General features: G+C 38.7%; 1 protein-coding gene, 1 long non-coding RNA gene and 1 pseudogene across 2 annotated transcripts; all 3 read right to left on the reverse strand.

Moving 5' to 3' along the window:
• Positions 1-97: 97 nt before the first annotated feature.
• Positions 98-2164, reverse strand: LOC126590514 (uncharacterized; annotated as a pseudogene).
• Positions 2064-4188, reverse strand: LOC126591333 (uncharacterized). Its single transcript, XM_050256989.1, has 2 exons — positions 3841-4188; positions 2064-2959 (listed from the first exon to the last, which is right to left on the reverse strand). Exons 1-2 carry the CDS (start codon positions 4186-4188, stop codon positions 2393-2395), a joined length of 915 nt encoding a protein of 304 aa, XP_050112946.1. The 3' UTR covers positions 2064-2392.
• Positions 4189-4875: 687 nt separating this feature from the next.
• On the reverse strand, positions 4876-6181 carry LOC126591339 (uncharacterized). The gene is made up of 3 exons (XR_007612354.1): positions 5371-6181; positions 5062-5287; positions 4876-4962 (listed from the first exon to the last, which is right to left on the reverse strand). It is a non-coding gene; the product is annotated as an uncharacterized LOC126591339 (long non-coding RNA).
• Positions 6182-17419: the final 11238 nt, after the last annotated feature.

Here is a 17419-nt window from a genome sequence, read left to right on the forward strand (position 1 = left end):
ATGCATAACATAAAACTTAGTCCCAATTGTATTGTTTGTCATGGTAACAAGCAACTTCAAAACTATTGTCATTTGTCAGGTGGTAGTGGCTGTAAAGATATATATGCATGAACAAAAATCACATGCAATGCCAGGTTACACATAAGGATATCATCGTCCATAAAAACAGATCAGTGATGAGTGCTAACCACTAACCAGCAGCCCAGTCTAGATCATATTACCATCTTTGAAACTCCTGGACGCCTGAACCAAAGGCCTCTCATCGATTGGATTTGGTTTAGGTGCTATTACTACTGATTGGCCAATCGAGGAAATTGTAACCTTCAAGTGAGGGTGGTAGATATGCCTGCGTGACACTGGCAGAGGGATTGTCGGGAGGGTAAATGTATCCGTGCATACCCAAGTTCCTTCATTAGCTTGGTAGGCGCATTCCTCAGATGAAGAGGCACTCCCTCATTCTGTCCGACAGAGTCCCTCACCACTTGTTGTGTACTCCCTATTGCTTTATAAACAGCCAAAGGTTTAGGAGCCAATGCCCAGTAAGCCACACACTGTGCAAGAATGACATTGCACTCTGGCATTCCCAGAAAATGGCAAGCCTGATGACAAGCAACGGCCTGGTTCGGTGCTGATGGGTCAGCCAACCCAACATCTTCACTGGCGAACCTTATGAGTCAGCGGGCAATATGGAGAGGCTCTCGGCCTCCTTCTAGCATCTTTGCCAACCAATAAATGGCAGCATTAGCATCACTTGGTCTCATGGACTAGTGAAGGGCACTGATGAGATTATAGTGCTCATCCCTGGCTTTGTCAGAAGCAACATGTTTGCATTGCAAAGCCTCTTTGGCATCCTCTAAGGTAACAACATCAGTAGCCACTAAATTATTATGATCATCATCATCATTCGTAGAGGTAGAGGTAGAGTTAGAGATCGAGGAACTAGAGATAGAGGCCACTCGGGCAGCTGTTGTTGTTGCAGAAACTTCCAGGCATCCACACCTTGGGAATCAATCCCTTATTATTGGAGGCACTGGCAGCCCACTTGAGAAGGAGCTCAGCCACGTGGGGTCTCAGAGGGCGGAGAACAAGAACTCGGCAGCGAGACAGAGACAATAGCGGCCTGATCAAATGGAAGTAAGGGTTCTCGGTGGTGGCCCCCATGAAAACTATACTGCCGTCTTCGATGACGGGCAAGAACGAGTCATGCTGGGACTTCTTGAACCTGTGAACCTCGTCCACGAACAGTTTTGTGTTTTCTTAGCCGCCTTTTTCTTCTTGAGAGCAAACCACCATATAAACCCATATATAGGAACACTTGGGTCTCCAGTGTATCAGAAAGTGAGTCTTAAGAGCATCTCTAATGAGATTTTAGTATTTAGGGACTCCAACCACCACATATGAGGACTCATTTATAGCGCGTTTACTAATCCGTAATCAAATTGAGAGGAATTGAATTGAGGAGAAATTGGATTGAGGAGGAATTGAAATGAGGTGGAATCAAAATCAGATTCCTGTTGAAGTTGTTTACTAAAACTGTCCGGAATCGGAATACAATTCCATAAAACTGTTTTCAATTCAGTAGAATCGGAATATAAACCAGTATGATTACTAAAATGCCCTTGTCTCAAATCAAATATTTTATATACTTTTTTTAATAAAATTTGACATAGTATATAATAGTAAGATTGCTTTTTTATTTAATAGACATACTAAAATGATTTTGTTTATTTTTTTATAAATTTAAGTATTGACTTTAATATCTAAATTTTCTCGCTCAAGTTGTAATTTTTTCTCTTCGGCATATGTATGGAGTTGTGCATAATGTGAATGAGCATATAATTATGCGTAATGAGCTAGAATGACATGGAAAGAAATTGTTAGGAGCATTTTCAGTCTTAACTCTTTAAAGATATATTTTGTTACATAATGTCAAGGAGTAGAATAAATGACTTTTACCATTTCAAATGAAAAAACTTGATTCTCCTTAAACTAAAGAGATCTTTGCGAGGTGGATTTTGTATAATAGTAAATAAATGAAGAAAAAACATTAGGAACAAATAAAGAGTAGGAAGTAACTTCATTAAAGTTAATATTTTACATCAAAGTAGATATATCCAACCATCATAACCAACCTAAGCAAACTAGTCATACCCTGCCTAGGCATCATATTATCAACAAAATATTCATAACCTGTCTACACATCAGATTGTCAACAAAATATTCCTAATCTGCCTAAACATCATAATATCAACAAAAAGTAGTTCTTCACCATCATGGTGTCATCTAAGCAGTCATTAGATTTACAAAACATTCACAATTTCCCCTGATATGTCATCATGGTAGCAAGCACGTCATAGCAAAAAACTAGCATTCACATTCTTTGGACCATCACTTAGATGTCATTATGCATCCAAGCCTGAGTAGTCACATATGCACTCTTCCTTTCATCAGACATTTTGAAAAATACCCTCAAAAGGTCATGTTCTTTGGCCAAGAAGTTGGTGATTTTAAATAATTCCATGGGAGCCAAAAACTCCATTTTGCTTAACTCACCGTCAAGTTTTTGTTGCATTTCAGTTAGATTTATATCGGTTGACAATGCATGAACTAGACCATCAAGCTTAGGTCCCATATCGGCTATAGCTTTAGCCATAATAGAGAATTGCTTAGCCATTTCATCCCCTACTCTTGCCCTCTTGCGACTAATGTTTGATGTGTTACTTTCTGCATTCCTTTGTTGTTGGATATTTGGTATTGAGAAAGAAGTATCAAAGTCATTTCTACTTTCATCCTCACCTTCATGTTGATTGACATTGGCATCTTCAAGTCTAACTTCTTCTTCATCGTCATCAGCGTTACCAACATTTGCACCCACAACACGATCTTTTGCATAAATCTCTCCCAAACTGTGGTAGTGTGGAAAAGGCTTATCGTACAATCCACTTGCATCCTTTTTACCCTACAAACAAAAAACACAAAATACAAGGCACATAAGAAAATGAAAATATTATGTAGACATGAATTTCGTTTGCATATAGAGCTAATTTCTCTTGACCTTTAATTATCTAAGCTGTTTGTCCTTACTGTTCATTATCTGCTCTTTTTAGGCAACTAGTCCTCAAACAGGGGGGAGCAAGCTGGTGGAAGCATGAAATCAATGAAGGATAAGGATAAATCAGGTAAGGACGGCAAAGAAGTACAAGAAGCAACTGGTTTGAAGATCGCAGGTTCTGAAGGAGAAATAACAGCAGGTTTGTATGCAAATGCTTGCAATATTGACTTCTTGGAACAAGGTTTATGTGAAACATTTCTATTTTATTGATATCTTTGGGAAACAGGTATGATGCTGCCATTTTTTTTCCTTGAGTTTTCCTAATTGAATGCCCTTTAAGTGGTATTTAATTTTTCATTTAGTTGAACACCAATACTTATTATATGTGAAATAGTTCTATTTTATCTTGTAACTTAGAATTACCTAAACAACGTTCCATGGAGGTTTTTCTTTTTCTATGCATGTTGTTAGTGCATTATCCTGAACTTAGAATCCTTGAAAAATATTTGGCAATTAGTGGGCAATTACGTCATTTTTTGTATAAAGTTTTGCAAAAAAATGCATGAATATATTCTTTAGAGACCTTTGAGGGTCACCCAGGAAATGTTGAAACAAACATGGCAGGTATTTCATGTTCTAATTCAATCACCCGTCCCCTGATTTGTAATTAATAAGATGATGATATTAACTCTGAGATTTTGAACTCAGTGCAATTAATCAAGGAACTGAGATTCTAAAAACAAAACAAAATCAGATAAAACACAAAATACAATCAGATATATGCAAACCTTCGTAGTCTCGTCATACGCACTTTTCTCATAAGCCAACATCATTTTCTCTTCATTCCACTCAAACCCACTGAGAGCTAGCAATTCAGTTAAGGCAAAATATTTTGCCTTCAAAGTCTTGATGTGTGATTCAATGTGGGGAGACGCCTTTAATCCGCACCTTGGGAGTTTGGCTTCAATCATAACTTCTATCTTCCCCAAATAACCATTCTTGAAACCAGTGTCAGCTCGCCAAGTTGGGTCACTATGCAACTCAAGCAATGATTCAACCAATATTGTATCCTCAGTAGTTGTCCAATAATGTTTCTGTTGTCCCCTTCCTCGTTTCGCAGATGAAACAGAAGCCATTCTACATAACAATATTAGAAATCATAAGCATTTCAAATGATTTCAATTACGAATAGGATGTCTTTCTTAACTTAGAAACAAATACAACATTCCAAATGTTATTACACAAACAATATTAGACATAAGCATTCCAAATGATTTTGATTACAAACACTGATGTCTTTCTTAACTTAGCAACAAACAAACCATTCTAAATGTCATTACACAAACAGTGATGTCTTTCTTAACTTAAAAACAAAAGAAGCATTCGAAATGTTATTACAAACATTATAATATAAAAAGACACTAATGTCTTCATTAAAAGAAAAGGACACATCAAATGAGGACTTAATGAACTGCCCTATTGTTCCACATTTCTTGGGCAAGGTTATCCCTCAATGAAGTCCACTCATATGAGGACTCAACAGTGGTAATATACTTATTCGCATCTAAATTCCCATCTTGAAATTGTCCGTCCGCATCGGCTTCTATAGGATCTACAACCATCTCCCTCCTTATAAAATTATGGAGCATACAACACACTAAAATTATACGACGATGTGTCCTAATGTCGTAATAGGATGGGCTCCTAAGAATTCCCCAACGCATTATCAATAGCCCAAAACACCTTTTAATGACATTCCGAGCACTTGAGTGTTTCATATTAAAAAACTCAGACAGTGTTGTAGGACGATAACTATCTCTCCGCTCATTCAGATGATAACGGGGTTCGTCTATAAGGTGCAAGAAAACCTTTTCCGTTTGTGTAGCCACCATCAACTAAATAGTAACAACCTATTGTTGACAAAGAATTAAATTGTCAAACTTACAACTCTATCACTTGCAATTCAAAAGCTAAGAATTTTAATTACTAAAAAAAGTTGTAAGTGTTACCATTAGGGACTTTCAATCCATTTCTCCTAGTCACAGCATCTCTAAGAACTCGACCATCATGTGCTGACCTTTCCTATCTAGGTAAAACATATATAAACTGCATGTCCGGAGTGCAGACTCCCAAAACATTCATTGCTATTTCATTTTTCCTTGTTCTGTACTTTGGTTTATCACATTCTGGTACATGCACCTTAACAGGTGTTCCATCTAGTGCACCTAAGCAATTCTACAGTATATAAGACATTAAATTAACTATGAAATAAAAAGCTAGTAATTACTGAGTAGTGTAGGCATGTAGATACTACATACCTTAAATCATTTCCACTTCATGTCGGTTGAGTTCTTAGGGATAGGCTCAGGTGTTTGCCAAAAATCCTTTTGGCATCGAATCATTGCTTTAATACACTCATGGAAATACTTACTAATTGTTCAACCAGACCTTCTAAAGTGGTGATTAATTGTGCGATTCTTAAGATGGTGTGCAAGAATGTATAGAAAAAATGCAACCATCTCCTCTATAGACACATTTCGAGTAGCTCGTAGTTGTCCTCTAGTCACAAGAACTTGACATAATCTATGAAATGATCGTCTATCCATTCGTAGTTCAGCAATACATGTCACATCACTCTCATAAATTAAACCATGTAAGTATTCTAATTGCTTGTAAACTCTTATGATTGTTTGACGAGGTGAGGGACTTCTAAGGCGCTTTTGGAAACAATACCAAGAATAGAAACAAGAAGTAGCACATGCAACAAATATAGTTCGAAGATAGACAATCAACACATTCAACGCAGCATGTAATTTCTTCTTTGTGGACAAACTTAGATGAGCCATTAGTCTACAGAAAATAATAAAGAAAAAAAATGTCATGAAGGACTTCAATTAACAAGTTAATAACCAAATTTGCAAACTGAAATAAATTAACATTACAGAACACAATCAGTCACAAAAATTTACATTTTTTTTCCTCCATACCTAGTCTCACAATTAATGAAAAAATAACAACATAAATCATAGTATACCTGCAACCACTGAAGAGAGCTCAACCCACAACCTTGTCCTTACTCTTCCTAATGTCATAAAGATGATGAATATTTGATTAATAAACATTTGTGAGCATAAACAATTAGGGATAAAGTACTCTTCCTAAACAATACAAGTAAAACTTAAGACCATCTTCAATTCTTCAAGTATAAAGAATCGGTGGTGGCCCCCATGAAGACTATACTGCCATCTTCGATGACGGGCAAGAACGAGTCATGCTGGGACTTTTTGAACCTGTGAACCACGTCCACGAACAGTTTTGTGTTTTCTTAGCCGCCTTTTTCTTCTTGAGAGCAAGCCACCATATAAACCCATGTATAGGAACACTTGGGTCTCTACCAGAAAGTGAGTCTTAAGAGCATCTCTAAGACCATCTCCAATGGTGGCTTATAACCTAAATTTTCCCCTTTCCCCCCCCCCCAAATCCACTCCAACCCAAAACCTAAAACCTAAAACTTAAAATGAAGGCAAATATAGGTCACAAATTTAGCCCATAAAAGCTGCTGGGACCCACGAATGAGAGTGTAGCCAACGGCTACTTTTCTTCATCGGGTGGTGGTGGTAATTGGACCATTGGTTAATCCAACAGTCCACATTCAATTTTTTTTTGTTTTATATTTATATATTTATTGAATCCAACGACTTAAATCAAATATAATCAAATCTAACGGTAAACAAAAAAGATCTAACGGTCCAAATTTTAATCCAATGGCTAGAATAATCTTAAAATTTATTGGAATTTAAATATTTTTTTTCCAACGGCTAGAATAATTTTTTTTTTAAGTTTATGTGGCCTGTGTAAGTTTATCTTACATTGCCGGTCCCAAGCCCGGATAAAGGAGGAGGGGGAGGGCGTCAGGTAGTCGACAGCCGGCACTCCTCGGTTACGTCGAATCTTTATGAAAATGAATCCAGAACGAAATCGCGCTAAAGCTAGGGCGTCACCCGTAAGTGGCGCGCTGTGTGGCCCAAGCACAGTGATAAGTGAGTAAGGGTCGCTGTATCTCCATCGGCACCCGGATGCAGTGTTAAATGAGCAAGGGGGCCATAGAAACTTCTTTTCGAACGACTCCACTCAAAGTTGTTTGAGAGCATATGCTCTTATCAACTTTACACAGGACACACAAAAGAAGTACTTTGATCCTATTAGACGGGGGAGGGTGAAGAAGTTAGGACAGAAGGGTAGAGTTCAAGAGAGTAGAATGCGTTTAGGAACGTGGAATATAGGAACCTTAACGGGAAAATCTATGGAAGTAGTGGAAGTTATGGTGAGGAGAAGGATAAATATTATGTGCCTACAAGAAACTAAGGGGGTTGGTCTTAAGGCAAAGGATCTAGAAAACTCAAGGTTTAAACTTTGGTATTCGGGCACAAATAGAACAAGAAACGGTGTTGGCATCATCGTGAACAAGACCTTGACACAAGATGTTGTAGATGTCAAGAGGGTAGGAGATAGAATCATGGCAATCAAGATTGTAATAGGACAAGAACTCATCAATGTGATTAGTGCATACGCACCTCAAGTAGGGTTGGATATGAGTTCGAAGGAGAAATTTTGGGAAGACCTTGGAGACTTGGTGCAAGGAATTGCCCAGACGAAGAAGTTATTTATAGAAGGAGATTTAAATGGACACGTGGGCAGGGAGACAGGCAACTATGGAGGTTTTCATGGTGGCCATGGTTTTGGGGAGAGAAACGAGGATGGAGAAGCTATCTTGGATTTTGCAATGGCATATGATCTCTTCTTAGCCAACACCTTCTTTAAAAAGAGAGAAGAACATGTGATCACCTACAAGAGTGGGTCGTCAAAAACACAAATAGATTTTATTCTAATGAGGAAAGGGGATCATATAACTTGTAAGGATTGCAAAGTTATACCGGGAGAGAGCTTGGCTAATCAACATCGCTTATTGGTGATGGATGTACATATCAAAAGAGTGAGAAAAAAGAACAAGACTTGGAAGTGCCGAAGGACTAGATGGTGGAATCTAAAAGGAGAAAAACAAGCCATTTTCAAAGAGAAAGTAATCACCCAGTGTGTGTGGGATAGAGAGAGGGAAGCTAGCCAAAGGTGGGATTCCATGGCTAGTTGTATCCGAAAAGTATCAAAAGAGGTATTAGGAGAGTCCAAGGGCTTTGCTCCACACCAAAAGGAATCTTGGTGGTGGAATGAGGAGGTACAAACAAAGGTGAAGGCTAAGAAGGAATGTTGTAAAGCCTTATACAAGGATAGGACCGATGAAAGGAATGTTGTAAAGCCTTATACAAGGATAAGACCGATGAAAATGGTGAAAGGTATAGAAAAGCGAAGCAAGAGGCGAAGAAAACTGTGAGAGAAGCTAAGTTAGCGGCTTATGACGATATGTATAAGCGGCTAGATACCAAAGAATGAGAGTTAGATATCTATAAACTAGCTAGAGCAAGGGAAAAGAAGACAAATGACCTAAACCAAGTGAGGTGCATCAAGGATGAGGATGGAAAGGTTCATGCTACAGAGAACGCGGTCAAAGATAGATGGAGAGGTTATTTTCATAATCTTTTCAATGAAGGACATGAAAGGAGTACTTCTTTAGGGGAGTTAAGTAACTCAGAAGAGTGTAGAAACTACTCCTTTTATCGTCGAATCAGGAAGGAAGAAGTGGTTGTAGCTTTGAAGAAGATGAGGCATAGAAAAACAATGGGTTCAGACGATATACTGATCGAAGTGTGGAATGTCTTGGGAAAGACAGGTATAGCATGGCTCACTGACCTTTTCAATAGGATTTTGAAAACGAAGAAGATGTCAAATGAGTGGCGAAAGAGCACTTTGGTGCCTATCTACAAGAATAAGGGCGACGTACAAAATTGCATGAACTATATGGGTATTAAGTTAATGAGTCATACAATGAAGCTATGGGAGAGAGTCACTGAGCATAGAATGAGGCAAGAGACACGGGTTTCGAACAACCAATTCGGGTTCATGCTAGGGCGCTCAACCATGGAGGCAATCTATCTCTTACGAAGATTGATGGAAAGATATAGAGATGGGAAAAAGGATTTACACATGGTCTTTATAGATTTGGAAAAAGCGTATGATAGGGTCCCAAGAGACATTCTTTGGAGGATTTTAGAGAAGAAATGAGTACTAGTAGCATATATCAAAGCTATAAAGGATATGTATGAATGAGCAAAGACTACCGTAAGAACTCATGAAGGACAAACCGAAAGCTTCCCCATAACTGTAGGATTACATCAAGGCTCATCCTTAAGTCCTTACTTTTTTACGTTGGTAATGGATGAGTTAACAGGACATATTCAAGATGATATTCCTTGGTGTATGCTTTTCGTAGACGATATAGTGTTGATAGATGAAACTCAGGAAGGGGTAAATGCAAAGCTTAACCTTTGGAGAGAAGTGTTAGAATCTAAAGGTCTTCGCCTAAGCCGATCAAAGACAGAATATATGGAGTGCAAGTTCAGTGTAAATGGAGGCCAAAATGAGTTAGGGGTGAGGATCAGAGATCATGAAATACCAAAGAGCGACCGTTTTCGCTACCTAGGATCTATCTTGCAAAAGAACAGAAAATTAGATGGAGATCTCAACCATAGAATATAAGCTGGATGGATGAAGTGGAACAGTGCATCCGGCGTGTTGTGTGACCGCCGTATGCCACTAAATCTCAAGGGAAAATTTTATAGGACGGCAATAAGGCCGGCGATGCTGTATGGCACAGAATGTTGGGCGGTGAAGCATCAACACGTACACAAAATGGGTGTAGCGGAGATGAGGATGCTTCGTTGGATGTGTGGGCACACGAGAAAGGATAAGATTAGGAATGAGGATATCCGAGGTAAAGTAGGAGTAGCCGAAATTGTAGGAAAGCTGAGAGAAAATCGGTTACGGTGGTTTGGACATGTGCAAAAAAGGCCTACTAACGCTCCGGTTAGAAGATGCGAATACGGGACAGAGGTTTAGGGCCGAAAGGGTAGAGGAAGACCTAGGAAAACTTTGGAAGAGACTCTAAGAAAGGACTTAGAGTACTTGGATCTAACGGAGGACATAACACAGGACCGAGCACAATGGCGTTCTAAGATTCATGTAGCCGACCCCATTCAGTGACTTGGATTTTTCAAGTCTCCAACGGAGAAGTTTTCCTCACTCAGGAAATTAAGGGAACACTACCTCAACCTACATGCTCCACTCACAAAGCTTTAACATACAAGCTTCAACAAAAGAAAAATTCAAAGAATTTAGTGAAGAAGGCTTTGGTGTATTTAACACAATACGTTGAAATGAAGCAAAGCTTATTTATTGATATCTTTGATAAGTTATGAATATGTACATATACATGAGTCAAAATAAACAAACAAGATGGAGCCTTCACAAAGGTTGCTTAGGAGAAGTCTCAGCAGTCGGTAGAGCCCCAGAAAGAGAAGGCACCGGAGGGGGATCATTCAGAGCCTCAGTACTGGACAGAACCCTAGAAGGATGAGGCATTGGAGGTTGATCATTTGGAGCTTCATTACACGGTACAGCCCCAAAAGACGAAGGCAATAAATGCATTTGGAACAAACCCACAAACCTCTGATGATCAAGTAAAATCTGACCATCAGATTCCTTTCATCTGGTCAAGCTTCCTCTTCATGTTTGTAGCATAATCATGTGCGAGCCGGTGCAACTGTTTATTCTCATGCTTGAGACCTCTAATCTTCTGTTTGAGACTCATCACTTCAGCCGCCAATGATTCAACTTGGCGGGTTCGAGTAAATAGGCGTTGGGCCATATTAGACATAGAACCTGCACACTGAACACTGAGAGCCAGACAATCCTTAACAGCCAACTCATCAGACCGTTTGGAAAGTAGTCTGTTATCTTTGGGAGTGAGAAGGTTCCTGGCCACCACCGCAGCGGTCATATCATTCTTTATCACGGAATCCCCAACGGTAAGAGGACCAGTAAGGGATAAGAAGGATGGGCGCCATATGTTGTCTGGAGAAGGCGTGGCTGCATCTTTAACAAGGTTCAAGTCAAAACGACGGTCAAATGGGCCAGACATTTTCAAAGGTGTTGAAGAGAGAAGAGGTCGGACAAATCAAGATCTTAGAAGTGCAAGAAGGGAGCTTCTACTGGTGGAGATTCAAGTGTGCTTTGGAACTTAATGCCAACCTCTATAAAAATCTGCACTCGACGGAGCTTCAGAAATCGAAGAGGCACCTGCTCAGAAATTGAAGAGGCGTTTGCTTTCTCAAAAGCTGGGTTGCTCAAAGACCACGAGGGCCGATCTCAGAAATCGAAGAGGTGTTTGCTTTCTCAAAAGCTGGGCTGCTCAAAGACCACGAAGGCCGATCTCAGAAATCGAAGAAGCGCTTGCTTTCTCAAAAGCTGGGCTGCTCAAAGACCATGAGGGCCGATCTCAGAAATTGAAGAGGCACCTACTTTTTCAGCCTTGTCAGCACCTGTCACATGGAACTCAGCTTTGCGAAAATTACGGGCATTCTGTCGAAGATTTTTGGTGAAGTAGAAAGCACGTGAATCTTACTGTTCAATCAGCCACTTTCCACACGCACCATCAACTCATGAGTACCACAGATAACTTTGTCAAAGATCTTTGACAAAGTTTAGACACGTGAAACAGCTCCCACTACATCGTTATGACCAAGAAGGGTAAAAGAATAGCAAGGAAACAGCACTAACAAAGTTTAGACACATAAATTTTGAAGGTCTAGCTATCATATTATTACCCACAAGGGTAAAGGAACATCACCACTGCTGGATAATTGGAAAGTCCCTGTGTGTCAACCTCTGTGCTCCGTGGCAAGGTAGACTAGCAAACATGCCCAACCTTTACTCACATTTGAGAAAACACTCCCAACAAGATTGCTTGCTCCAAAATCGAAGAGGCACCGTCCTCCGAATCTCGAGAGCCAGACTCCCAACATGATTACTTTCTCAAAAATCGAAGAGACACCGCTCTCCGAATCTTGAGAGCCAGACTCCCAGCAGAATTGCTTTCTCAAAAATCGAAGAGGCACCATTCTCCAAATCTCGAGAGCCAGATCCCCGACAGGATTACTTGTTCGAAAACCAAAGAGGCACCGCTTTCTCAACTTCGAGAGCTAGATCTCCTTGGATAAAGCTTGTCTGTAATCTTCACACGCAACATCAGCTTTCTAGATACCACAGACCACTTTTTCAAAGTGCTCTGACAGAGTTAAAACACATGAAGCTGGCAACTCCCACTACCGTGCTATGACCAAGCAGGGTAAAGGAATAACATTACTACTTATTGTTAGGGAGACTTCTATATATGTCGACCTCCATCCTCAACGGATAGGCAGACCTGCACAAATGTTCAACTCTTCCTCATATCTGAGAGGGCACTCCCAACGAAGTCTCTCGAAATACTCAGCTTTCTTTCCCCTCGATAATACCTCTGCGAACAAGCTACACCAGAGTAAGAATATCTCATATCATCAGGGTTAAAAGCAAGAGTATCCCATATCATGCTTTTTCCCTGTCTTTTCCTTTGGCCTTGTTCTTACCTGCAAGACAATGAAAAAGAGAGCAATCAGTCATCACTTGGAATCAAGCTTCCAGTCAGTTACCGACTGCCTGGAACCGACTGCCTGGAACCCCTTACCTGGCATTGCTCTCGAGTACTTATCTTTAACATCTTATGCTTCTAGAGAAGATACCACATTTGCCTGAGGAACAGATAGGGAAAGTGAGAAGGATACAAGGAAGCATGTGAAGACAAGCGTAACAGAACACGTGCCGATACATCCACTACTTTGTCAACAGCAAAAGTATCCCATATCAGCTGGGTCGAACGTACTCTAGATTTTATGGACTTGTTTTGACCCTCAAATTCTTCAGTCGGCCTTATACTCTGGAGGAAACCAGAAATCCCTCCAGCCCAGTTCAAGAATAAGCCTGTGGAAAGTTATTTCCTCAAAAGCAAAAGTATCTCATATCATCTCTTCTCATTTTTCTTCTCTTTATCCTTCATGCTACCTGCAAGATAGGGAGAATGAGAACAATCAGTCGGAACTCGAAATCAAACTTCTAATCTGGGACTGATTGCTTGGAGCTCTGATTGCTTACCTTGTCTGTTACCTCTTTCAGCAGATCCCCTAGCTCGGCGACTTGGGGGACTCCTACTACATGGTTTGTATCGCGTTTGACCAAGCCTGAAACTACAAGTAAGCTTCAAGTGAAATTGATACATTACCTTGTGCATCTCCACCAGTTAAAGATACCACCCCTAGATGGAGGAAGAGTACTTCCAGAGAAGATGCCACATCTACCTATGAGACAGATAAGGCAAGTGAAGACGATACCACACTTCGGTACTTAGAAGTTTCGTGATTACGAGATCATTCTCCCACAATATTTCCTAATGTCATTTGTACTAAATCATTCACGTGTACTCACTAAAGGAGAGCTTGAACCTATGTACTTGTGTAAATCCTTCACAATTAATGAGAACTCCTCTACTCCGTGGACGTAGCCAATCTGGATGAACCACGTACATTTTGTGTTTGCTTTCCTATCTCTATCCATTTACATACTTATCCACACTAATGACCGGAGCAATCTAGCGAAGATCACAAACTTAATAATTTCTGTTGTACCAAAGTCCTCACTGATTTTGTGCATCAACAATCCTTAAGTCCTTACCTTTTTGCGTTGGTAATGGATGAGTTAACAGGACATATTCAAGATGATATTCCTTGGTGTATGCTTTTTGCAAACGATATAGTGTTGATAGATGAAACTCAGGAAGGGGTAAATGCGAAGCTTAACCTTTGGAGAGAAGTGTTGGAATCTAAAGATCTTCGCCTAAGCCGATCAAAGACAGAATATATGGAGTGCAAGTGCAATGCAAATGGAGGCCAAAATGAGTTAGGGGTGAGGATCGGAGATTAGGAAATACCAAAGAGCAACCGTTTTCGCTACCTAGGATCTATCTTGCAAAAGAACGGAGAATGAGATGGAAATCTCAACCATAGAATACAAGCTGGATGGATGAAGTGGAAGAGTGCATTCGGCGTGTTGTTTGACCGTTGTAGGCCACTGAAGGCGGTGAAGCATGATGTGTGGGCACACGAGAAAGGATAAGATTAGGAATAAGGATATCCGAGGTAAAGTAGGAGTAGCTGAAATTGAAGGAAAGATGAGAGAAAATCGGTTACGATGGTTTGGACATGTGCAAAGAAGGCCTACTGACGCTCTGGTTCGAAGATGTGACTACGGGATAGAGGTTCAGGGCCGAAGGGGTAGATGAAAACCTAGGAAAACTTTCGAAGAGACCCTAAGAAAAGACTTAGAGTACTTGGATCTAACGGAGGACATGACACAAAACCGAGTGCAATGGCGTTCTAGGATTCATATAGCAGACTCCACTTAGTGGGAAAAGGCTTTGTTGTTATTGTTGTTGTTGTAAGTTTATGTGGTTTATCATGATTTTCATGTATTGATTTAGTGATTTTTCAAAATTTATCAGAATTTAAATATTTTTAGGTTAAAATGTTCATAAAATTAATTTAGGATAATCTACATAATGTTTTTTTAAAAAAAAGTTAATTTAAAAAAAATTAGCCTTAATTCATTTTTTGATAATCTGGGGCTAAAATTTTAGGCCAAAAGGGTTGGAGTAGAAAAGCTGTTTCTAGGCTAAATATTTTTAGGTTTTAGGTCAGGATTGGAGATGGTCTAATGAGATTTAGTATTTAGGGACTCCAACCACCACATATGAGAACTCATTTAGAGACTTATTTTTGGGTCCCTAAGGCCTTCTCCAACCCTGGGCTAAAACTCAAATTTCCACTTCTATTCTCCCCCAAAACTCAACCCAACCCAAGGCTAAAATGTGGCCTAAAACCTAAAACTCAAATGGAAGTCAAATTTAGCCCATGATTAGTAGGGCTGACCCACCATATATGTATATTTTATTTAGTTTTATATTTATAAATTCATTGAATCCAACGGTTAAGATCTAATTTGATGAAATTCAACGGTAAAAAAAATAATTTAACAATCCAAATTTAAATCTAACGGCTAAAGTAATTAAAAAAAATCTTTCATTTGTTTCATATTTTTTCATAGTGTTTAACAAGTTTCATGATGTCGGTTAGTGATTTTTCAATATTTGGCAGAATCTAAATATTTTAGGTTAAAATGTTCATAAAATTAAATTAAGACAGTCTACATAATTTTTTTTATTTTAAAAAATTTACTTTAAGAAAAAAAATTAGTCTAAATTCATTCTTTAATAATCTGGAGCTAAAATTTTAGGCCATAAAGGTTGGAGCAAAAAAACTGTTTCTGGGTTAAAACCTAAATTTTCTAGGCTAAAAATTTTAGGTTTTAGGCCAAGGGTTGGAGTAAAACTTAAAACTTTTAGCCCAAAAAATTTAAGTTTTAACCCAAAAACAAGTTTTCTGCTCAAATTCTTTAGGCCTAAAATTTTAGCCCCAGATTATTAAATAATTAATTTAGGCTATTTTTTTAGATTAATTTTTTTTAAATTATGTAGACTATCCTAAATTAATTTTATGAACGTTTTAACCTAAAATATATAAATTCCGATAAATATTGAAAAATCACTAAATCGACACATGAAACACATGATAGAGATGTATAAACACAAAACATGTATGAAGCACATACAAAACACATGATAGAGATGTATAACACACCAAACACATGAGACACACGAAATACATACCAAAATACATACAAAACACATGAAACACAAACCTACACACATGTAATGCAAACCTTCAATCATCTTCTATATAAGCATAGGTTGAATATCTAACCATCACACACATATTCACCAATCATCCAACTTTCATAGTATTTTTGTTTCCTCAAAATCATCAATGGATGATAGAAGAAAGCGTAGTTTGGCAATGTAGATGGCACAATACCAAGCAAGCCTTGCAACTACGGATGCATAAATGAACAACGAAAAAGCCGAATTTGCAAACTCGCTTATGCAATATGAGCACCATGCCAAATCTAGCTATTGTGGTTCTGTCACGGGGCGTTCATTTGTACAGTGTGATAGAGAAGAGTATCACGGGGCGTTCATTTGTCCTTTGTAGAATCCTAAATTTTAGGTTTTTATAATTTTATGTGATAATTTGATTATGTGCAATTTTTTTGTTATTTTAACCTTTTTTTAATTAGTTTCACATCATGTTGTCGTAATATATTTTTTTAGAACATTTGGACACAAAAAATTCAAATTTTGGTATCATAGAATGCAACTAGAATTCTCTAGTTTGTTTCAATTCTCTCATTTGTTTGGCTACTTTGCTACCTTCATCCACCTAGTTTGTTTTTCTTTTTTGCTCCTGCATTTTCGAAAACCAAAATGAATCTTGACCTGACCCTTTGTAAAATGTTGTAAGGAACGAAAAAAACCATGTGTGTTAGACCCACGCCTGGAGCTGTGTCAGAAGTTGTCTGACGACTCCAATAGCTCCCATACTTTAAGGACTCACTTTCTGATACATTGAAGATTCAATTTGTCTTTATATTTGTTTTATAATGGTTTTATACACTGGAGATGCTCTAATGTATGCGACTCTCGGATACTTGAGGTATGTACCCATATATAGGGATATATGAGGGACGGAAGTGGTGGATCCCTTGGGCATCTTATGTGAAAAATGTTCCCCACCCACTCGATTGCTGTTGTGCAGCTGCTGCGTTACTCACTTCATATGTGCGGGTGCTGATGTACTCGTTAGCAAGGTTCTAAAAAACGCTAAGCGCTACTCGGGCGGCGGGCTAGCCCCTAGCGCCTAGGCGGCTAGACGGGGTCTAAGCGAGCGCCTAGGCGGATTTAGTTAAATTTCTTGTATATCTTGTAAATAAGTGCATATTAACATTTACAAAAAATTATACTTGTATGAAATTCATAAATAAGATAATAAAAGAATGATAAAATACAAAATAAGTAATCCAACAAGTCCAAAATTGAAAAACACATTAAGCATATATGTCATATAACTTAAGACATTTTGAATGATTATATCTAATTTTTAAAAAGTAAAAGTAAAAATCCTACGTAGTGGGTTGGGTGATTCATAATAAAGAGAAAATTCTGATGTTAATATGGGTGGTTCATAATAATTTACAAAATATTTTTTAGAGATCATATTAATTTATGTTGAATTTAAAGAGAAATAAAGGTGTCAAATATGTGGATGTGGAAAGGGCACCCTAGGACGCATAAAGATGGGACTCTGTTACTCTGCACCAATACTTGATGGTAATGGCAATTACAGCCTGACACCCCCATGATTTTTTAATGGA

Source organism: Malus sylvestris, chromosome 11, assembly GCF_916048215.2.
Source record: "Malus sylvestris chromosome 11, drMalSylv7.2, whole genome shotgun sequence".
In the NCBI taxonomy this organism is placed as follows: domain Eukaryota; kingdom Viridiplantae; phylum Streptophyta; class Magnoliopsida; order Rosales; family Rosaceae; genus Malus; species Malus sylvestris.

What these genes read in the sequence shown, in the direction of transcription:
- LOC126591333 (XM_050256989.1), bottom strand. Translation starts at nt 4,188, where the DNA reads ATGGCTTCTGTTTCATCTGCGAAACGAGGAAGGGGACAACAGAAACAT. An exon ending in CGTATGACGAGACTACGAAG is followed by an intron (nt 2,960 to 3,840) that starts GTTTGCATATAT and finishes TTTTGTTTGTAG; the next exon opens with GGTAAAAAGGATGCAAGTGG.